At 47.4% G+C, this 23,575-nt stretch overlaps 1 protein-coding gene across 2 annotated transcripts in view; it reads right to left on the reverse strand.

The window, feature by feature from the left end:
* Positions 1-247: 247 nt before the first annotated feature.
* NPSR1 (neuropeptide S receptor 1) overlaps positions 248-23,575 on the reverse strand; it is a 103,214-nt gene continuing 79,886 nt past the window's right edge. For both annotated transcript variants that reach the window (XM_037041159.1, XM_037041158.1), the window contains 4 exons: positions 14,277-14,353; positions 6,696-6,782; positions 2,333-2,513; positions 248-1,535 (listed from right to left, as the gene is read on the reverse strand). In XM_037041159.1, coding sequence (XP_036897054.1) covers positions 1,445-1,535; positions 2,333-2,513; positions 6,696-6,782; positions 14,277-14,353 — 436 coding nt within the window. In that variant the 3' untranslated portion in view covers positions 248-1,444. The remainder of the gene's footprint in view (positions 1,536-2,332; positions 2,514-6,695; positions 6,783-14,276; positions 14,354-23,575) is intronic.

Consider the following 23,575-nt stretch of genomic DNA (forward strand, 5'->3'; position numbering starts at 1 on the left):
TCAGGCTCTCAGATTCAGAAAATAAGTTTAAGAAAGATAATGCCAGAGGAACCTGATTTCTGCCTAAAGAGATACTTTCCCTGAGGCCTCATGGAATTGAAAAGAGAAATTTATGGAAAAAATGCCACCGTGACCTTAAACATGCAGCTCTGGGTTGGCACATAATGAGGAATGGAGCGCTATTAAAATATACCACACATTTTAATGACTCCACTGGCAGTGGGCCAAAAAAAAATAAGCTCAGAATAATTCTGGGAAGGAGGATTTTGCCAAGGAGATTTTAATGTCAGGAATGTATGGGAGGCTAAAAATAAGAAGCTCATGCACATCCCAGAGCTGTGACTGGGGATGTATATATATTCAAATTAAATTCTTCCATTTCCACTTATGGAAAAATCCGGTGGTAAAAATTGACTAGCAAACATTTAGTCATATTTCACTTGGATGGTTCATATAAATACCAAACTCAAGACTTGTCAAAACAAAGCCATCAGCGCTTCCTGGCTGAGGTGTTAGGTAGACAATAGCAGCCAGCAATATTCAAAAAACCAACAAAAGAGCTTATAGAAACATCATGCCTGAAAATGCCACAGGAAATAGGATCCCCAGCAGAGTGAGGGTTCAGGGAGGTCAAAGGGGAGAGTGGTCCAGGCGCACGAGGGATGAGCCCAGAGCGGCCCAAATGATGAATGCGAAGAGAGGAGCCTTCACACAGCCTCAGAGACATGTGAGACCCAGTCCGGACTCTCAGAGATTCAGGTCTGTGGTCCATAACCGTTTAGCACTAATTCTTCTCCTGTCAGAGAAGGAACCCCTTGATTTGGACCTGGCTCCGAAGGGCCAGTGGGTGTGGGCTCTCTACAGGTTGTTTGTTGGTGCGTGGGGACTTGCAGTTGGCTGCTGCCAGTGCCCCCACCAGCGAACCAAGGCTGTCTGCAGAGCAGGCACGAACGGCCGATACCTGGAAGTGAACTTGTTGGTATTTCAGGGCAAACATCTTCTTGCCTATAACTACTGAACCTCCCACCCAAAACTGGGGTGGGGGAATCTAGGCCTTGGTAAGTCTTTTATTAACTCGTTAAACTGGAATTAGAAGACTCATGTACAGCCATGCTTCTGGGCTTGCCCCAGCCTGGGCCATGGGCCGATGATGTCTCTGCCCATAGGGCTCTCCTGGCGACCAGTGGGAAGGGGGGGCTGTGAGCTGAGGAGTGAGGGGGTGTCTTTTCTGGCTGGTGTGAGTAGATGGTGACTCTAGTTCGTCTTGGCCAATACTCGCTGATGCAGGTGACACACTCGTTAGGATGTTTGCTTGAGAATCGCACAGGTGACGGAGGGAAGAGGGTAAAGATGTTGGCTCAGGCTCTATGTGTATACCCAAGATGGTGACGGGGACCCAGGAGAGCTGATGGGGCTCAGCCTGGCACTACAACTTCCCCAGGGTCTAGGTGAATTCTGGCTTGGACAGGACCTGCATTTCATGCCTGCTGACTCTCTCCCGCCATGTCATTCTGGACTCCTGAGATCTTTGCTTCCTAGAGAAAGAGTAAAGCAGACAGGGCAAATAATCAGACATAATGAAAAGGGAAGCAGGGATGTTAAGAGAGACCAGTTGTGAAGAACGTGTTAAGGATCAGACACTGCTAAGTACTTCCTGCGTAGTGCCATTGACCTTTCTTCCCCAGCGATTACATTCCTCCTTCCCTCTGGTCAAACCAGAGCCCAGTGAACAGACATCACTGGCCTGGAGGTAGGAACTGCTGTTAGCCTTATTTTACAGGTGAGTAAACTGAGGTTTGTGGCAGTTCAATAACCTGTCCAAGGTCACAGGTAACTATGGATCCACAATGGCAGTATTGGAAACTCAGCCCCTGGGATCAAACCTAGCCTTAAGCCATTCTATTGTTCTGTTTCCTCTGAGCTTCCCCGTAGTCTCCTCCCTGTAGCTTGTGCAGACAGAGAGCTGAAAACTGGCGAAAAGGACCAAAGAGTTGTGGGAGGGGCTACTGTCAGTTCTGCTGCTCATTATTCCCGTAACCTCAGGAATGTCACTTCACCGGGCAAGCCTTCATGTGTTTTCTGCGGGGTGGTGGTCATCCTTGGTGTCCTGCTGTGTGTGGAGGTGCCTCACCTGGAGATGCTGTGAACCCAAGGGAGGTCTTCTCCAGGAGACCTAGTGAAGACAATCGCTACGGAAGGTGGCATGCTCCAGGACAAAGAGCCTGGGCCTGGGCTGTCACACTAGGGGGACCTTTCTGGCCCTGTGTCAGCTGCCTGCCTGGAGCGCTGGGAGGAGGAAGACACCCATGGGCGTAGCCGGCGCGCCCCTCACCGGCAGGGGAAGCCCACATTGCTGCTGAACAGGAAGTAGATGAGAGGGTTGATGGCGCTATTCAGGGCAGGCAGGTTCTGAATGATCACAGAGGCGTGGACCCGCTCCCCGGTGTCCGGAAGGAGGCCAAAATTGTCCAGCATGTCGAAGAGGAAGTAGGGACTCCAACAGCAGATGAAGGCTGGGTGGGGGGAGACAGCCATTATCACCCCAAGAGGCCACACCCCAGGGACACCCCTCAGCACCCGGGATCCCTCAGAAACATTTAAAACAGTAGTGTGGCAGAGCCTTCGTGCCATATTGACTCAAATGTACATGGAGGCTCACGCACACACCCCGCAGAGACATTCCCCGAGCTTCTCTATCAGCACCGTGAGGGTCCAATGTGACCGCTGCTGAGGTCCTTTATGAAAGCTTGGGAACTTCTCAGCCAGGTGACCTCACCCTTGCAGAGCACTTTGACAAGGTGCGTGTGCTGGGGGTGCGGTTCTGGTTTCCCCAGGCACGCCAGCCCTCCTGCCTGGAGCCGGGCAGTCCCTCCTGTTCACATGGCCCAGAACCCTGTTTAGAAGGACCCCAGGCTCTAACCTACCTGTACGTTATGTAGAAACACAAGTATTTTTAACAAATGTGAATTTTCCACAAATGCAATCCCTTGCAAATGAGGAAAGATCACCTGTTTCACTTGGAACCGTAGTGGGGTTCGTTCACCTGCTTGGAAGGCCGAGTCCCGGCTTTCTCTGTCTTCAGGAAAGCACACCTGCATTGCTTGGTTTCTGTGGCTGGTACTACGTCTGGCAAGCTGCTCCATTTGCCCCTCCAGTGTGGCTGTGCCCGAGTCTTTAAACAGTGACATCTGTATTGGTTTATTACAAATTACTTTCTTTCTATTCCTTTTTTATATGATCCTGTGTTGACTGTTTAAGAATTGTGTGAGGTCCACAGTATTATGTACACATTTGGTTTCAGGATAGAAAGGGGCACTGTGAAATGTTTGTTCGAGAAGAGGGCTGTTTTGGTCGGATTGGGTCGTTGACACTGGCTGGCCCTTTATGGGCATCCCTGCTCTCAGTCAGACTAAAAGGCGTCCCAGGCCTGGGCAGGTGGCCCCCGGTCACACAGGGCTGTGTGGATGCTGGACTGTGCGTATGTGTGAGATATGCTTCCTGACACCCCACCTGGCGAGCGCGTGTTAGTGCGTTTCATCGTCTGGGAAGGTGAGGGAGACCTAGGTGCTGCAGAGGCCTCTGGGACGGGATTCTGAGCCCTGGTAGGCAGCACGTGCTTCATCCCGGCTCTGCTACACGGCGGTTCTGCGTCTGGATTCTGCTGGTGCAGCCACACTGCGTGTGGTCTGTTTGGCATTTTGCTGTGGTGTTTGAGAAGGTTCGATCGACTGTTCTGGTGATTTGACATTCAGCTCACAGGAGGGCTGTGCTCTCTCAGAGCTCTGAAGGGCTGCACAGGGTTGTTGGGAGGGGCAGTATCTGAGTAACAAAAGCAGGAAAGGGCACAAATCCCCTTCCTTCTCCTGTAGCCTCATTTATTTGTTCATTCAACATAGATTAACCAGGCACCTCGTGTCGGGGGCGGGGGTCCCTGTTTAAGGCCTTGGCGATGGTGTTGAGGGAACACGAGGGCAACGATCATCATGGGATCATTACTCCCGAAGATCAGTGTATATAATGTCAGGTGGAAGGAGCAACCTGAGGGAAATGAGGCGGGGTGAAGGCTGAGGGAGGGTGCATCAGGACACGTCAAGAAGGCCCTTCTCAGGAGGTGGCTTTGTTGGGGAAGGGACGGAGGGGACCGAGCTGTGCCACCCTCTGAGGCAGAGCGTTGCAGGCGGGAAACGGGGCAAGGCGCTCCAGGTGAGAACAAGGTGACATTCTGAAGGAATAGCAAGAAGACCATAGTGACTGCTCTTGATGGGGGGGACTCAAATGTTGGAAACATTTTAGTTTCAGGTCGTAGCTAATACTCTTAGTAATCAATGCATGTAAAAAGCTATTGTTTCAGGAACTGAAGGGATGACCCACCCTGACTCCAGGGGACTCTAAGCAGTCCCACCTCTGTGCCCTGGGAGGGCTGGGAGCTGTCCAGATGGTATCAGAGCCACTGTGCTCCAGGGGAAGACGCCTACTGCCTGGGACACAGGTGAAAGAATGCTGTAGCTTTTATCTGATTAACATTTCCCCTGAATTCCAAACCTCTTACCTACACTTTTCTTGTCCTTATGAAAAGGGGCAGTTTGAAATGGAATGTAAGATGGTCTGTTAGGGTACAAACCCACCATCTTCTTGGGTCACTGGCCATCTGAGTAAAGTGCCCATAAAGATTCTCTCCCTGTCTCTGCCTGTTGGGTCCGGTAGGTGACAGGCAAGACAAATGCCAGCTTTTCCAGTTTCAGAATAGAGTGAGCAAGGAAGAGTATGGTGAGGATGAGGCCGGAGACTGGGTGGGGGCACTGATCACCCCGGCCATCTAGGACATGGAATAAAGGCTGTGCTTTAGCCCAGCACCATGGGAAGCCACAGGTGGATCTGCAAGACAGTGGCAGCATCTGGTTTACATTCTGAACAATCACATTGGCTGTTTGGCAGAGAAGAAATTCGAGGAGACCTGTGGCGGAAGCTGGTGGACGCTGTGGTCAGGGACATGGGAGTAGCGATGGTGAGGAGGGTTGGACTCGAGGTCTGTCTTGTAGGGAGAACCTCCAGCCCTTGTGCACAGAATGGCTATGTGGGGTATGAAAGGAATACGATAATGACAGATGGATAACACTTAGATTTTCAGTGTGGGTAAAAGACAGTGCCATTTATTGAGTTGGAGCTACGAGAGTCCAGAACAAGCCAAGATGTGCCCCTGTGGTAGCAGATTGTTTTGGCCTAAAGGCAACTTTAGCCACAGGCTCAAAAGAAACTTCTTCCCTGCTCCGCAACTACCTGGGAGAATTTGAATTAGAGGCATTGCCCATAAACACTTATCAAAGGGGTTCCCTTACATATGTATGTATTACACTTGGTTGTTTTTGTCTTGCAGTCTGCTCATGTCTGTTTGATTATTACACCAGCCAGGAGAACCTTGAAGGTAGAGGAAAGTTGGTTCATCCCCGGCAGGGACAACACGGGGAAGAGTCCTTTTGCAGGGGACAGAACCTGCCAAGACTTCTGGCTTGCCATGCTGAGTATGGGAAGCTCATTGGAAATACAAGTAGAGCTCTGAAGTAGAAATGATAGATACAATTTCTAAGCACAGGAAGTGAAGGAGGAGCCGATCGAATGTTGCTTAGAAGTCAAATGAGATGCAGATGGATGATTGGCATTTGACATTTTGGAGGCTGTGGTGACGTCAATGAGGATGGTTTTATTGGGGTGATAGGACAGAAAGCCAGCAGAAACGGGCTCCAGGGGACGAGAGGTGAGAAGTGGAGAACTAGTGATAGGAAAGAGTGTGGGGAGATGGGCCTGCTGCAAAGTAGGTCCTTGAGGGGGCTATTACACTTGGTTCACGTGCATGTGACCCAGTCAAGGGAAAGCTGTGGGGCAGGGGAGGTCCTTGGAGGAACAAAATTCTCGAATCGGCAGGAAGGGATGGGATTTGGGCTCAGGAGAACATCTTGGGCGTAGAGAAAAGCAGTGCCAGTGTGTCCCCATCCAAGGAGAAAGTACAGAGCCTGTGGTAGAGACGCGTCCCATTGGTGCACGTATGAGGAAGAGAATAATGAGGACATTCTATTCTGCTTAGTTGAATTTTCTTGGTGAGATAGGAATCGAGGTCATTAGCTGAGAGGGCCTCAGGAAGAGGAAGTTTTGAAGGTTTGAGGGTACCAAAGAACACACACCAATCTGACACAGATTAGGTGCTCCAGAAATACCCTTTTCTTTGTCCTGAGATAAGGTAACTTTACAGGTCGTAACAACAGAGAGGAAGGAAATGGGAGGGAAAGAGAAGATTCAGCAGGAATTTATAGTGACCTTGAAAGGAAGTATCCAGAAGAAATGAAATGTCCCTCCGGTCTTCCTTTTGCTCATCAACTTTAGCTCTGGGGGAGAGTATGTATTAAAGAAAGCAACTGGGCCAGCTGGGTGACGATGAGCATCTGATTCAGCAAGTGATCAGATTTTCTCCAAATTCTGCACCCCAGGGCCTTGGTGGACAGCTACACTAATGAAGAGAGAGGTTAGGAAGCAAATGCCATCCTTCAAAGGAGCCACTCACAGAGAGACTCGTAAGTCCCACACATCCCTCTCCAATCAGACAAGTTCCTTTCTCCCGTGGGCTCTCCACCACTAGCCCCAGGTACTAGTTTGCTTTCTGAATGCCCACCCAGTACTGCCACACAAGGAGGGATGCTGCTCACCGAGAACGACGACCATGCTGTACTTGATGGCCTTGACTTTTGCCTTTGAGATGAGCCTGCGGTTGTAACTGGTGCACAGCTTCCCATCTGTAGATACAGAAAGGGGGACAGCAGAGTGTAGAGCTGTTTCTGCTGATGCAAACATTGCAAGTTAGTCCCACAGCCGTCACGGGGCCACTCAGATCCTGCTCGCCTGTCCCCAGGAGGACCTCCTTGGACATTTTCATAGTAACGATGGCTCTGGGATAGATGTTGGAAACTGCTCAGTGTATGGCTTAATAGAGAAGGCAAATGTATTGGGCCATCCAGACTCTCTCAAGAGGCTTGGCTGGATGCCCTGAGTCAACTGAGGCTGAGATTAGCCATGTGACCACCTGTCTGGTTGCCCCAGCAACCTAGGGCAAAGCAATTTTTTTAGAACGGTTACCCGAGACTAACTCATTTGTCTAACTCAGAAATGCTGCTCTTGGCAAAAGCTCAAACCAGGGGGGTTAAAAAATAAAAACAGAAACATCCCAGAGCATAAATATAAGAATCCACGAGGAATATCAGCTTGATGGAGATAGAAACTTTGGTGTTTTTTTTTTTTTTCACTCCTGTGGCTTCTGAACTCCATGTGTGATTAATATTTGTTGGATGAGTCCATACAAATCTCTCTAGTTGAGAAGCGGCAAAGGAAAGGGTGATGAGGACGGGCCAACCTTGGTGCAGTACTGCTTGGGAGCGGAGAGCTGGCCCGTGTGGGGTGGAGATGTTGGGTGCAAGGGCCCCTGGTGTTGTGGAGGAGCTTTCACTGTTGGGGCCTCTGCCTGTCAGCCCACGGGCGCTGCTGGGAAAACTGGGGAAGGGGGCCTCTCTCAGCATGCACACGGCCCTGCCCTGAGCACCTCCCAGTGAGGCAGCACAGAGAGGGTGCCAGCCCGCGCACCTCCAGCAGGTTGCCACCGATCAGGGCTCAGCAAGCACAAGCTCCGTTGTGGCCCAGGCCAACAACTGTGCTTAGAGGTTCCCACTGCCTGTTCAGATCTCACAGTTAAAGTGTATACCAATCCCCTTGGGAACTGGTCATTCTTTCCCCTCTCCAGTTCAATCCAGACTAATCCAACAAGCCCAGCACATCTGCTAAGAGATAAAAACTGAACAAAATAGGCTAAAAGACAGAGTTCCTGTTCTCCAGGAACTTTCAATCCAGCATGAAAGATTGCACATGCCCTGCAAAGCTGTGGACAGCAGAGAGACGAAAGCCAAGTGTGGACAGAGAAGAGTCATCTCCTCATTGCTATCTCAGATAACAGGGACACGGGGCTTTTGTATGTGCCGTAAGCTGAAATACTAATTATAATTCATGTTTTATTTCTTAATGCGTACCCTGTAAGACCACTCTTGGACCTTCAAATTATTCTGTGTTTCTCAGAGCTGTGGAACTTCCCTGGTAGAAACTGCAGAAGCATTTACGGCAGTGGTTCTTGACTGGGGGCAACATTGCCCCTGGATGTTATTTTGACAATGTCTGGACACATTTTCATTTGTCGCATGGGTGGGAGGTTACTGCTGGCAGTAGGTAGAAGCCAAGAATGCTGCTAAACATTCTCCAGTGCACAGAACAGCTCTCCCTCCAGCATGCTCACACAGGGAATTATCCGGTCGAAACCCTTGCTAGTGACAAGGTTGAAAAACCCTGGTTGCTAAGGTGGTGTCTTGGGAAAGATACAGGCTTCCGAGTGCGACCTGAATACACTCCCAGCTACACTAGTTACAGACTGTATAACGATATGCAAACTGCCTACTGTTCCCAGCCTCAGTCTCCCAATTTTAAAAATGAGATGGGAAACACCAACTTCACAGTTATTTTGAGGATTAAAATAAAATAATGTCCTCAAGATGTCAAGCCCCATGCTGAGCATGTCATTTCCCTCGTTAGGTGGGATGAATGAGGTTTCAGCGCTATTTCAGGAATTTGAGCTGCTTTTATGGAAGTGAACAGAAGGTATTACGACATTTAGACAGGTTATTATACACTGTTGTTATCTGTGTATAGGAAGTATATTACGTCCCAAAATTATCAGGGGTATTAGACCCACAGGAGGCAAGTAAAAAAGGTGGCAGACCAAACTGTATCCTTTGAAAGGATCCTCATTTGCTGGAGTATAGGCTGACTCCTGAACTGAATGGCTCTGAAGACATGGTTTTTCAGAAAAGTTCTCCAGAATGACATTTGTGCTCTGAAATCTGCTTAAAATGGAAACTTTCAGTCCTTCTCACAGGGCAACTGGGTGACAGTGAAATCAATTCCTTGCCCTCCCACCTCTCAATGAGATGGGCAAGGAGCATCTTTAATCTGACCACTCTAGAAAATGCAAAGCCTCCGGCTCCCAAAGACGTTTCTTCAAAGACAGCTGGGCTACAAAATGCCAGTAATTCTCCTTTATTGGGAGATAAAAGGATTAATTCCACCCAGGCCCTGGCGCTGAGCTAGAGTGAAGAGCAGTTAAATTCAGCTGTCATTGTGCATTAATAGCTGGGGGAGCCTAGAGGCAGCAGGTCCATTAGATTCAGCAAACCGCCTTAGGCTGTTTTAGTCCAAGTATGAGTCCCGAGGGGGCCCAGGCTCGAAATTAGTCTCCGAGTGGCCAGTGCTTGCTCCTCACCTTCCCTACCTTTATGCAGACACCGGGAATCCATTTCTCTGGGCTGAATAGCGGAAGTGAAGGCTGGGGGTGGGGGGAACAGCTGTTATCCTGGGATTTTAAAACGAGGGATTTGAACCATCTGTGAACTATAATTGAGTGCAGGTGACTTATTTGTTAACAGGGAAGACTCCCTAGTGATATTTTAGAATAGACATTTTTCATATATTAGAAACTTTCCATACTTCAGCAATTTTAAAAATTAAACATTTTTAGAAGGTACATCTGATTTCTAAAACTTTTAAAACTTGATTTTTGACTTCTGATCATTGATGGCCTCTTTATCTACAATTAAAACCTGCATGTTATGTATTTTTAGCACATTATATCTCATCGGCTTAACTAGAATTTTGACCATTTCCTTCCCTTGGATGTTTTTTTTAACCTCTGGCAAACCAGGGGTCACAGCTAGCTAATGAGAAGCTATGACCTTGCTCACCTCCCTCACTTCACTCACATTTTCTGCTCCTCAGCTCTGGCAGAACCGAGACCCCTGATGGGCCCGGAAACCATCATGGCAGAAACAGGTTAGCTTTCATTGAATCCTTTCCTTTTCCCTTGGGCACACAGATAGACTACATTTCCCAGCCTCCCTTTCAGCAGGGTGTATAGTCACATGACTACGATCTGCTAACGGTAACACGGAAAGAACCCTCAGACACCAGACACAGGCTTAGCTTGAACAAACCACCTGGGCAATCCTCCATTTTCTCTTCTCCCCAGTCCATCAGCTTGATGTTGACACTGAGGGACACCTTAGTGGCCCTCTGTTCTGGGTGGTAGAATCTTTATCAGCTTGAGCCTCTGAAAAACTTTGTGCAATGGTGCATCAACTAAGTAAAAAACAAACTTCTGTGAAGGCTACTGTATTTGGGGGTGTCTCTGTTGTAGCTGCTGGTATTTCCTTGACGAAAGCAGAAACTGGTTCCTCGTGGGAGTGCTGTCACCATAAACACCTAATACGTGTGGCAGTGGTCTAGTGGGCCAGCCGCAGGTGGCCAGAAACCTGACTTTGGAAGCTGGCACACCAGGGATCCCTTTGGCAGGAATGTCGCACGTGATGCCCGGGAAGGCAGATTGTGTGTCTCCTGAGCCCCAAACCCCAAGGACAAGGTTGGTGTAGTAGTCCGTGCTCTCCAGAGAAACGACACCCATAGGAAATACACGTGGAGAGGTGCGCAGAAGCGAGGCCTGCTCGGGCGTGGTTGGGAGACTACCTCAGGGTCTCACACAAGATGGATAGCAGTTGGAACATTTCACCTAAAATGTCACACGGTGTGCTTGAGTGTGATATTGTTATGTTACAGAATTCCATGCTTATGATTTTGTAATAAAAAGGCGTATTATTTGTGCCGGGCCCTGTATATATAATGACAACGAAGCTGGTCCCGGTCCACAAGTGAAGACTTAACATTGTGAGGTTGTGACCAGCAAAGACCCATCTGAGTCATTCCTGAGACAAAGAGCAGCCTGGGGACATATCCTCTAGCCCGCTTGTGATGGCCTCAAGCACGCAGAAAGGGACAGGGTGGGGGAGCCCAGGACAGTCAGACCTGAGGGCTGTGTTACTAAAGACTTTCTGAATATGGACCCTCCCACAGGAAACTGACTGGAAGCAAGTGGATCAGAAGCCTACTAAGCTTTTGAGAAATATTGCCAAACAAACCATCAGCTTTATAACTTTGTCAACATAGAAATATCTGACTTTAAAACTGTTATTAATCCTGTGGGTAGAAAATTGTATCTAACTGAGATTTAAATGAGTTCTGATTATCAGTGAGGTTGAGAATCTTATTTTTGGCCACTGTTCTTTTCCCTTCTGTAAGATGACTGTGTCTGGCTCATTTTTTTTTTTTCTATTTAGCTTTAAATTTTTTCTTTATTGATTTTAGGTATTCTAAAAAATTCTGAATAACAATGCTTTTGCAGATAATATGTTACACAAATTTCACAGTTAATATGTTACACAAATTGACTTTTTAAATATTAACAGAGTCAGATTTATCCATCATTACCTTTGTGGCTTAATGTCTTTTGTGGCTTCATGTATCTTGCACCTTGTTTCAAAAACTCTTCCTTAATCCAGCTCTGGCTGGTGTGGCTCAGTGGATTGAGTGCTGGCCTGTGAACCAAAGGGTCACCAGTTCAATTCCCAGTCAGGGCACATGCCTGGGTTGTGGGCCAGGTCCCAGTGAGGGGTGTGTGAGAGGCAACCACACACTGATGTTAAAAAAATTAAAAAAGAAAAGAAACTCTTCCTTACTTCAATAACATAAAGGTATCACCTTTTTTTTTTTACACAAGTTTTATGAGTCACATATTTTGTATTTAAGTCTCAAAATTACCTGGAATTTGTTTCACCTATGAATTGAAGTGAAAATCTGATTTCATTTTGTTCCCTACGATTTTCTGACATCTACCAAGTTCTCATATCTGTGTAGGTCTGCTCTGGGGCTGTTTTAGTTTCTAGTTGTCTATTGTATTGTGTCAATACCACATCCTGTATTGTGTCAATACCACATCCTGTATTGTGGCAATACCACATGGCTCTGACTTTATGATAAATCTTACTATTCAGTACAGTAAACCTCTATCCAGTTCTACTTCACCAGGAGTGCCCTAGCTATTCTTGGCTCCTGAAATTGTCATGTATCTTTCAAAATTGGTTTGTCAAGCTCACTAAAATGTCCCATTTCAATTTTGATTGGAACTGTAGATTAGGTGGGGAACTGACATGTTTATGCTGTTGAGTCTTACTATTCATGAACATGTCATAAGAGTCATATATTTATGTCTTTATATCTTTTCCCTGAAGTTTTTCATGTCTTTTGCTAAATGTGGTTGTCTGCAGAGAAGCCATTTCACCCACATGCGTTGGTGGGAAAGGTGCTGGGCGCAGTTCATTGGGGCTTCCTTTTTCTTTATTTTGGATTTATTTATTTAAGAGAGGACGAGAGGGAGAAAAACATGGATGTGAGAAAAAAACATCGACTGGCTGCTCTCCATACGTGCCCCGACTGGGGACCGAACCGGCCACCCAGGCATGGGCCCTCACTAGGAATCAATCCTGTGACTGTTCACTTTGTGTGACAACGCCCACCCCACCGAGCCACTCCGGCCGGGGCAATGGGCATATCTTAAACTCATTCAGCTAGAAGTCAATAGGACCCAAACCCAGTTCCTAATCCAAAGCGCTTCTTTTTTCCAACTCGTGCTATTTCATTTAACATGCAACTGGGTGCAGCAAGCATCACATCGTGTCTTCCAAGTCATGACGGCCAGACACAGTTATATCCAGATGCTACGCTTTGCCCCTTCCGTGGGTGTGGCTCCCCAACCCCCTGCCCCCACACACTAAATCTACTATTTCACAGGAGTAGATAGATACTCTGGGCATCCAGAGCATGCCGGCTCGTGAGAGATAGCAACACACAAGTTTAAAAGCCTCCTCTTCCCTACCTCTTGTCCTCCACACTTATTTGTGGGAAAGTCTTCTGATCATTTATTCGTTATTTTTTTCTTTCTACCAGACTTTCAAAGGGAGAAGCTAGACATGTTTGCCAGTGAGAAGAGTGGGTGTCAAACTAATGATGCCTTGAATTTTGCAGCCCGTGTTTACAAAGTGAGCTTCTGTTCATACTAATTATGGCTGACGTCCCTGTCGCCAACCCGTCCTCCTGGCGTGCTCACGCCGCTGGGGAGCCCATCTCCCAGCCAACTCCAGAGCTGCTTGGCTGTGATGCCAAATAGGAAATGAAGTGAGTTCCATTTACAAGCAAGATACAGAGAGTATACGGGCTTCTCAGACTACCATCTGCTCTGCACTCCGGCAGGGGGGTCACTGGTGACAGAAAGATATAGACAACAGAAAAAGAGGTAGAATGAGACACAAATTTGTGTTAAAGAAAGAGAATGGACAGTCCCCCCTTCCACCTTTGGGAAGAGGGGATGGCGTGCTGTGTGCCAGTGGGAAACTGGCCTCCGTGTGGCTTTGCACTACTTCAGACCGAGGAGTATAGAGGACCTAACAGCACGGGGGCTGGAAAATCTAGTGGCTTGACCAGAGGGACACTAGAGAGCAACCGGGACCCTGCCACACTGACAACAGGTCTGCTGAGGACAGGATGCGGGTGGTGGGAGACACCCTGGGTGGTGGGGTAGCGCATAGAGCGTGGCAACGTTGTGGTACCTCACCCCTCCAGCAGCATTTGCTCTCTTCACTCTTGTGGGTGACGGGCTTAGGGAAAATGAGGTGGGTTCCACCCTGGCCCTTTGGACCGGGAGCTGGGGGATCAGAGAGCTGTAGGTGAGACAGTGAGGGCAGAGCGACAGGCAGGGAGAGACACACTGCCCCCCAGGAACTGGCACAGGACAGGAATTTAAGCCAACCTGATCCGGGTCTGAAAGCACAGGAAGACCTTAGCCCACCTACAAACAGCAGGCCTTGCACCTGTCTTTATCTGACATTGGAGAGAGGACAGACATGCTCATCCATCCTTATTTTTTTAGACAACTATTCTTACTCTTGGCCAGAGCCACTCACAATGAATAAAACAAACAGACTTGTGTTTATCCTCTCTGACTGCTCTTGCTGTTTGAGAAAACCTGGGGTACAGAGACCAGACCAGCAGGGGTTCTTCACAGCCGGGCCATTTCCCAGCAGCCCTGTGCTGCCACAGCGTGGCCAGGCTCGAAGTCCCCCATCCTTCTCCCAGCTTCCAGGGAGGCCAGGTGAGAAGGCAGGGCTGCCTGGGGCAGCCCTCGGGGGGTCCCATCTGCCCTGTGGGCCCTGATATAATGGGGTATACCCAGAGCCCAAGCTCTCGTTTGCTGGGAAAAACCTCTGCAGAAGTAAAATGAGCCGAGAGCTGGGTGATTCTGATGACAGACTTACCCGAGCAGTCGGAAATCACCGTCTCGTGGGCCTTGCTTTTAGTCCAAATGGTTCGGATCACGATGGCATAGATGACGCTGTGGAAAGGAGCAGAGGTAATGTGAAAGTGGCTGGTTGGGTCCCCATCGGGAAGACACAGAGAGAGGACCGCTCCCACTCTGTATTTGCGGACTGTAGAATCACAGCCGGTGGAAACCGAAAGGTCAGTTGGTGGCGGCTCCTTCTTTTTTAAGTCAGGAGGCTAAGACTGGTGGAGTTAAATTTCTCTAAGATCATCCCCGTGGTTAGAGGTGTAGCTGAGATTAGAACCCAGACACAGAGTTTAGGGTCAGAAAGTTTTAGATTTGTAACCGGCTCTACTACTTGCTGGTTGTGTGACCTTGAATTTACAGTCCTTACTGTGGCCCCATAATTTTTGCCTGTGCGGTGCAGGCATTTGTGTGGTCCTCCCCGTTGAGTGTGATGGGGCCCATGACTTGCTTCTAATCCATGCATTAGGATGAAGGTGATCAGCTGCCCATGATTACTTTAGAGTGTAGCATCTGCCTTGCTAGTTTCTCTCTCCATCACTGGTTTTGAAGGATCAATTAATTTCCTGGGGCTGCAGGATCAAAAGTTCTACAGCCCCAGGAAATTAATTCTGCCAAGAACCCATGAGGGATGAGAAAAAGACCCTCCTCCAGTTGAGCCTCTGATGGGCACCCCAGGCCTGGCTGACACCTTAACTGTCACCTTGCCTCAGCAGATGACCCAGAGAAGCCAAGTACAGACTCCTGATGCACAAGTACTGTGAGATAATAAAGTATGTTGTTCTCAGTCACCAGGTTCATGATCATTTGCTATCAAGCAAGAGATAACAAATACACTGAGTAATATAGGCTGAATTCAAGTGTCCCTCTAAACCTCGTGTTGAAATCCTAATGCCCAGGGTGATGGTGTTTGGGGGCAGGGTGTTTGTGAGGGGCTTAAGTCATCAGGGTGAGGCCCTCAAAACTGGGATTAGTGCCCTTGAGAAAGGGACGCTGGGGAACATTCTCACCCCGGAGAGGACATGGTGGAGGGCCCTCACCGAATCTGCTGGCATCCTAGTCACAGGCTTCCAGCCTCCAGACCTGTTGGAAGCACTCATCTGTTGTGCATAGTCTGTTTGTCTTGTTGTAGCCACCCAAATGAACAAAGACAAAGGGCCCCACCCAGCTGAAACTGTAAAGTGGATTAAAAATACAAACCTCTTAAGAGTTTCTAGAGGTCAACTGTGACATTTAAAATGCCAAGCACAGTGCTTAAAAATTAGCAGAGACCCAGTAAATGTCAGTTTCTCTCCCTCTTTCTTCCTCATTTTTCACATAATTTCATATCTGCTCTTGTGAGATATAATCTGCCTAACAGGAAATCAATGTGTTAATGACTCAAAAGCATCAGCAAATTTTGTACCCTGTGTTCCCTTTGATAAATATGAAAACTAAAACCCTTCTTTCATGTTATTTGACATTTCAAATACATTAAGTATCTTGACTAAAAACTTGGTGAGAAATCACTACTTTGTTCAATTTATTTTTAAAAAGATTTTATTTAATTATTTTTTAGAGAAAGGGGAAGGGCTAGAAAGGGAGAGAAACATCAGTGTGGGAGAGAAATATCGACTGGTTGTTCTCGTACTCTCCCTGACCGGGGACCAAAGCTGCATCCCAGACATGTGCCCTCACCTGGAAGCAAGCAAACCAGCGACATTTTGCTCTGTGGGGATGATGCCCAGCCAAGTCACGCCAGTCCGGGGCAGCACTGCTTTATTTTAAAACCACACCAACTTCCTTCTTCAGAATCACTGGTTTAAAAAAAAAATCTGAGCTCCAGTTTGCAGCAGCTGACAAAGCACTAATTGTTTTTAATGACGTTTAGGATATAACTTAATTATTGACTGTGTTAAAATGCCCTGCTTCTTAACGCTTTTCCTGTCTCCTTCGGCTAACTCCTCTGAGCGCTCCAAGGAAGCTCGGGGCCTTGTGGGAAATCCCCCTTTCTTTTCATACACCTGCGCAGGGACTTTTCTGGAATCAGTATGTCTACATTAAAGAAAAAAATTACGAGTGAGTCTACTATTTACTTTGAGTATTTGATAGAGCAGGGAAACTTGTCCCCAGGTAAATGACTTAAAAAGCACTTGTGTTTCAAGTGCCTTAAAGTGCGGTGCGTTATAACTGCATGCCCAGTACTTAACTGATCAATAATTCAAGTATTTATTGACTGTCGACCACATACATGAGTGAAATTCAGAACAGTCTTTATATGTTAGGGCTTTGGGCCTAAGTCACCCCCACCACATCTTTAAAGGACTAAGCAAATAGAAAGCCAGTGCCAGCTTTATTAATAGCCCAGAAAATGCCTAATAAGTAGGGCACCCCTTTAATTTATTGCCTGAATCAGGCCACGTCTCAGAGTGTAACAGTCATGTGTCAAAAACCTGTGAATTATGTCTGTCTCTCTTCCTCATTTCTTTTAATTAATTAGCAGGTCCTGTGCATTGCTCCTTCAAAATGTCTCTACTATCTATCCCTTCCTCTCCATTCCTGTTCTTCGGGACCCTTACAATCTCTTTTTATGTATACTGATGAGCTTTTGTTGTGATAAAAGAAACATAACATGAAATTGATCACTTTAGCCATTGTGATGTGTACAGTCCAGGGGCACCGAGTGCATTCTCACTGCTGTCACCACCGGGCACTTCCAGAACGTTCTCGTCATTCTGGATGGGAACGCTGTATCCATTAAACACAAAAGCAGGGAAAGCTTCATGAATGTAGGTGTCATTCTCACCCAGAGGCCATACTAATCCCGGCGTCGCCCCAACGTTGGTACTCTTGCTGCCGAAGTGAGCACCCCTTATGACCTCTTGCCTGATTATCGCTATTATCTCCTGAGGCCCCCGTTCTGCTGCCATCTGGAACGCTCATGCTGACCTCAGAGCTGATGTGTGGGGCGCAGAGCCATGCCCTGGCTTCAGAGCCTGCCACTCCCTCCCTGCCACTCCCTCTACAAGGGAATGATACCCAGTCTCTTCTGCAGGGCACCCAAAGCCTCCTCTAGTCTCCCTCAGCCTTCCTCCCCTTGATAATTAGCATCCTGCCTGTATGACATACTGTATGTGATTACAAAGGGGCCGATGCTATGGAGATAAAATGGAGGGTGATATGTGAGTATATGATAGGGGCCCTGACTTGTTCTGGGGGGTCAGGGACACCTTCCCAGAGCAGGGAAACTCTCAGCTAAGATCTGACAGGTAAACTGGTGTTTCAGATGGGGAGGGGGGCGGGTGATCATCCCTGCAGAGGGAACAGTATGTGCAAAGGCTCAGAAGCAGGAGGGAGTGCGGTCCATGGGAAGAAGTTAGAGAAAGCCAGTGTGGGCGAAGCCTGTGCGCAGGCAGTTTGTGTGACCCTAGATGAGGGTGGCCTCATGCACGGGGTTTGAGGCTTTGAACTTTATTCTGAAACAATGGAAATTTCATGATAGGAAATTAGTTAATTAGGAAGGTGAAATGATCGATTAACATGACTTTCGAAGGTCAGATGTGGCTACATTGTTTCTATACATATGTAGATGCCGGTATCTGAACTGAATAGTTCTGGGAAGATACACAAAAAAATTCTTAACGGCACTACCTCTGAGGAACAGGACAAGGCAGGGTGGAGTAGGAGGAATATTTTTATTTTTCATTTCATACTCCTTTGTATGCTTAGCAATTTTCCAAACAAAATGATGGCTCTGGCTGTCGGGTGGAATAGAAACTTAAAGGGGTAAGAGTACATAGGAGGCTATTGCACTAGACAGAATGAAAGATGGTAATAACCCTGGGAGTATAAACCGACTCAATCGTCCTTGAATTTTATTCCGTCTCTTAGTGAAATGACTACTGTGGTGTGGCCTAATGATAGAGAGGACAGAATATGCTCCCAAAGAAGCTGAAGCCACGTGGTGCAGGCATCCTCAGCTGGGAACAGAGTCCTGTGCCTCGCCTCTTGCTCCGGCGCCCACGGAGGGGGCAGTGACTGGGGCGGCAGCCAGTGTGGACCCCTGCTCTGTGCTCGCCCCCTGTATAAAGTGTCTGACACTTTGCCTCATTAACTCTGCTGGTTAACACGGTGCAGGGCACCAGATGGTCACTGCTTCCTCCGTGTTGATTATGGTTTTTGTTCCCTGCAAGTTCTTCTTTTATGATTTTATATGTGATCAAGGGGAAGAACAGTTTATTGTCCCCATTGTATGGATGACGAGGCTGAATTCCCATGACTAGGAAGTGTCAGAGATCAGTGTCCAGTCCAGGTCTGCTGGCCACCAAAGCTCTTGCCTGACGTTACAGAGGCAACAGCTGGGATTCGCTTACCACACAGTCAACCAGCAATCACACCAAGCCCTTTATGGAAACTCTCTTTCTTTAATCTCTTCAGATACTTTATATGGTTGCTGCTAGCATTATTCCCATTTTCTAGTGGGAAGGCTTTGGTTTTGAGAGCTTCCATGACTGGTCTGAGCTCACACAGCTGGTAGACAGACGGCAGAGCTGGGCCACAGTCTGGGGCCCCTTGCAGCAAAGTCTTGTTCACCAGCAGGGGATGCTGACTCTCAGCAGGGAAGGTGTGTAGGCCCCTTTGTGGGCTGTACTTGGGCGTCGCATGCTATTATATAATGGTTCTAGTTACTCTCTGAATGCTTTCTTTGATCTCAAGATCAGATTAGGGGCCCCTACTTGGGTCCCATGGGACTCTCTCTGTATGCTGCCCTAATGCTCATCACCCTAGGTTGTAACTTCTCTCTTAGTTGGCAGCTCCCTGTGTTATACAAGAAGTTTCCTGGACTCAGACACCATGTACGTCTGGCCACTTCTTTTGCCCCCTTGCCGTGCCCCGTGTCTGGCAGAAGGTGGGTGCCCTGCAGATATTTCTAGACATAGCGAATGAATGGGAATAGGCATAAAAGTAACAGCATAAAAGAAGTAAGTCACTGCCTTTCCCAATGTGGTGGGTTGTCATCCTCCTCGGTCTCAGACTCAGTGCCCATGGCTGTGCTGGCCAGACCCCTGGCCCTGCTTTTTCCACCAATGGCCTTGGATGCCACTGGGCTGTAAGCACCTCAGCATGGGGCTTTCCCAGTCTGAGCCCCATTCCCTGCGCAAAATAAATGGATTTGTTTCATATAACACCAATCAGTGCTCTGTGACAAACAGGTCTTTTTCCACTTACTCCTTCCCGTTGTCAGCCATGGATCTTTTCTGCCTCTCCCTTGATCTCACAGAGATAAAAATGATAGGAGAGTGAGAAATCAGTTAGGTATCAAGAAAATAACCACAGCTAAAGCCAAGCAGTCACATCAGGGCTAATAACCTCCCCTGAGACGGCTGGAGAGTTATGACAAGTGACTTTCGAAACAGCAGAAGCTGTGTTGACCCAGAAAAACGTCGCACTGCCTTTGTTGTCGGTCACTCTGACTCCAAATCCCGGGAGCGGATTGAACTGATGAAAGAACAGCTCAGTCTTTGTCCCTTCACCTTCGTCTCTCATGCGTTTGCCGACAACCACGCGACGCCCTCCCTCCTCTCTCCGGCCTTTCTTTCTCCCTTCCTTCTTCCCTTCACATACGTGTGCAGAGGATCCGCCACAGGCCAGAAGTGGGTCAGGGCCCTAAATGACCTGCCATGTCCCTGTCAGGGGTGTGTGTGTGTAACAGTGGTGTGACGCCTGGGTCCTGCGACAGCTGCAGCATGTCAGTCGGGCCTGCATTGTATATTCAACCCGACATTAACTAAGTGTCCACTATGTGATGGATTTGGAACCCAGAAATTAAGAGCCACCAGTTCCTCCTGTACTCAGGAGCTATGGCCACACAGCAGGCAGTGAGGACACTACCTCAATGCCTTCATGGTGATGTGACAAGCTGAGGGTGGAGGTGAGCAGGTGAACCCCCGAGGCATGACGTGGCCTGGTTGGCAGGGAGAGTCCACACCGAGGTGGTGTTTGAAGTGAGAGCCGAAGAAGGGGGACTAGCTTGTTGGAAGCAAGGACAGTGAGTTTGGAGGAGGTTCGGGTAGAGGGGAAATGAGCACAGAGGCTTGGGGTGACAGGAGTTGGGGGGGTGTCTGGGAACAACAGATGGTCTGTAGCGGCCAGAGAACTGGGAGCGAGGGGAGTGTGTCCCCAGCACCCCCTGGAGCAGCCAGGAACCCGTGCGAGAGGCAGCATCTCGTCCTAGCAGACACCGATGTGTGCAGAGCTACGGTGATGAAAACAACGCAGCACTGGGGGCAGGAAAACCGCTGCCGTGGCTGTCTGTGCGTTCTCTCCCTCACTGGGCCAACCGCCATGCACTGGAGATTCCAAAGATGCATGTGCAAAATCAGGAAGAGAATGGAAAACTAGGGAAATATTTACAACACAGAAAAAGGTTATGGCATAATAAATAGCTCTAAAGCTATTTTATTTTCTGCATGTGGAGCTTGCATAACATAGAGACAAAGTAAAGAGAATAGAAGTTCAGAAACAAAGTATTTATAATATAAATATGTATGACAGAATCGCCACTTCATACCATAGAGAAGAAAGAGATTATTTTGTAAGTGGTGTTGGAACAAATAATATAAATATGCATATGATAGAATCTCCACTTCACACTGCAAAGATAGACTATTGCGTAGGTGGCATGGTAGCGCATGGCCTGCATTATGAAACCAAGTTAACAGGTCTCTAATCCATCTCTAACATCAGAGGTAATTGACATGGGGATAACCGGCAAATCGAGTCAAACGTACTCCCTAAAGTGACATTTTTAATGTGCTCCCAACACTAAAATAATTTTCAAATAATTCATATCATAAATGATAAAAGGTTAAATCAAAGCATAGATAAGTATGTAGAGGGGGCAATTTCCTAATAAAATGATAAAATAGAAACAGACGCACGAGCTGTGAATACACTAAGCAATTTTCAACTTTTTCATCTCGTGGCCCACATAAACTAATTACTAAAATTCTGTGGTATGCCAAAAAACATATTTCACTTTTTGCTGAGCTGACCATAAAAAATAGGTATGATTTTGATTCATTCGCACCAACCAACTATTGTCGTGCTGGCTGTTGTCATTTTTTTCTTTGACAATCTAAGGGAAAAGAGGTCAGTGCCCCTGACTAAACAGTCAGGTGTTGCAGGTTTGGAAAATTCTTGCAGCACACCTGTTGAAAATTGCTTCACTAAAATTTAAAATGTCTACATCCTACACAAAACCCATATTCATTTCATTCATATGTTCACATGTTTTTAGACAAAGTTTTGCAAAGTGCTCTTCTCTGACTCCTTTGACATTTTATTTGAATTTCTCATTTTTTAATTTTGGTTATTCATACTTCCTCTGCTTTTCTTAATTATGTCAGTCTTATGAACTGAAAGCAAAATAAAACCATCTTCAACACAAAAAGGCAAAAGACAAATTAGGGAAATATTCTCAACACACAAAAACAGAAAGAGTATATTATGTATGGAATATCTTTAGTATAAAGGAAATAAAATAAAATAGAGAAATAATGGGTGAAAGAATATCAACCGGTAATTTATTTAAAAAAACAAAAATGGTAAATGTATAAAATGTGTTCGGTTTCAATGACAATAGCGAATTAAAACAACTATATGCTTGCCTATGAATTCAGTCAGGATATGTGTGTACACACACCACACATATAATGCATGAGGGATAGTGAAGCATGAGACATGGTTGATAAAGCATGTTGTCCCCTTGTCTGAGTTCTGCCTACTTAAGCTTGGGACTGAGAGTTTAACCTTATCTAAAAGGACCGCAAACAACAGAATCAAGCTCAGGGAGCCAAAGTGTGGTTGGGGAAAAAAAGAGTTGAACTTTAGTTTGGAGAGAGATAAAATTGTAGCGACTTCTCCCAGGGATCAGTTGGAAAATTCACTCTGAGCCTGGTCTTGTTTCAAGAAGGGCCGAGGAGGGGGCTGGACGGCACCCCCATCCTCCCGCCCCACCCAAGGAGCCTGACCACACAAGAGTGAAGGTCATGGCTGAGCAGACAGGAAGTGCTTCTGAGAAGCTCAAGGGCAGAGGGAGGCCACTCAGAGTGTTTGTGGTCTAGCCTGGGCTGGAAGCAAGGATCAGGATTTAAGAAGAGGCGTTGCTTGGTGAGGGCTGAGTGGAGCCCACTTTGGAAATCACCCCTTTCATCACCAAGTTCCGCTTTACTCTGCCCAAGGACAGACAAACTACGCAAGTGGGGCTGTTGGCAAGTCTGAGGAGCCGGCCTGGGGGGAAGAAGTAGCTCAGATTAATGGGGACACTTCAGAGAGTGAGAGACCCACAGGCCACATCTGGCTGGACAGCAGCTGGGAGCCACGTGGTTCCTGCACGTATCCACCCTGCTGAGCAAGGGTTTTTTGATTGATTTCAGGAGCTGATAGGAAATCGACCAGGAGAGAGGCAGGGACCTGCCCTGCCACCAAAATCGATCAGTCAGCTGCCTGCAACAGCCTGAGCTGCCTGGGGGGGGACAAGCATCTCTCCTCACTCTTGTGGCCCTCCTGACGTTGCTTTAACTTACCTTTAACGGGTTGTCTATACAAGCTTCATCTCTCTTTCAAGATTCCTTCCAAATTCAACGTGGTGAAGAGGAAGGAGCACAGGATGTTGAGAGGAACTGCAGATGTTAATTTGCCAACTGAGAGGAGATGACTGGCCAGCTACCAGTCTCAACAAGACTTCGGGGCTGCTCAGGCGGATCACTCCACCCAGTTTGAGCTCCGACGGAAGGTAAGTCACTTCTCTTCTCTCAGCCCTGAGTCTATTCTTGTGAAAACTTCAGGGGCTGAACTATGTACGAGATGGAGAACACTTCTCCAGCTTTAGTGTTTTCTGAGTCTCCAGGTGAGCAACAAGCAAGAGCGAGAGATTTCTCTAATATCAGGCAGCCCTTGAAAAATGCCTAACTACTTAATGATCAAACAAGTGCACATTGAAACAAGGAGATAGTTTTTCTTTAAATTCTACGATTGGCAACAATCTGATGAAGATAGGGTACCACCTTCCGTTGGGTCAGGAAGACCAGCGGAGTTCTTTTTTGCTGCTGGCGGGGATGCACCTCCCGGAGGACAGTTTATGAACGTGCGTCCGTCTCAGAATGGACTTCACGTTTGCTCTAGCAGTTCCACTGGAATGAGTCCTGAGTGATAATCAGAGACTCGAGTAACTTTAAGTGCAAGGATTTTTTTTTATCATGGCATTATTTATACCACCAAAGCCCAAAG

This window comes from Sturnira hondurensis, unplaced genomic scaffold (genome assembly GCF_014824575.4).
Source record: "Sturnira hondurensis isolate 20B ecotype Veracruz unplaced genomic scaffold, ASM1482457v3 Scaffold0002840, whole genome shotgun sequence".
Lineage (NCBI taxonomy): Eukaryota > Metazoa > Chordata > Mammalia > Chiroptera > Phyllostomidae > Sturnira > Sturnira hondurensis.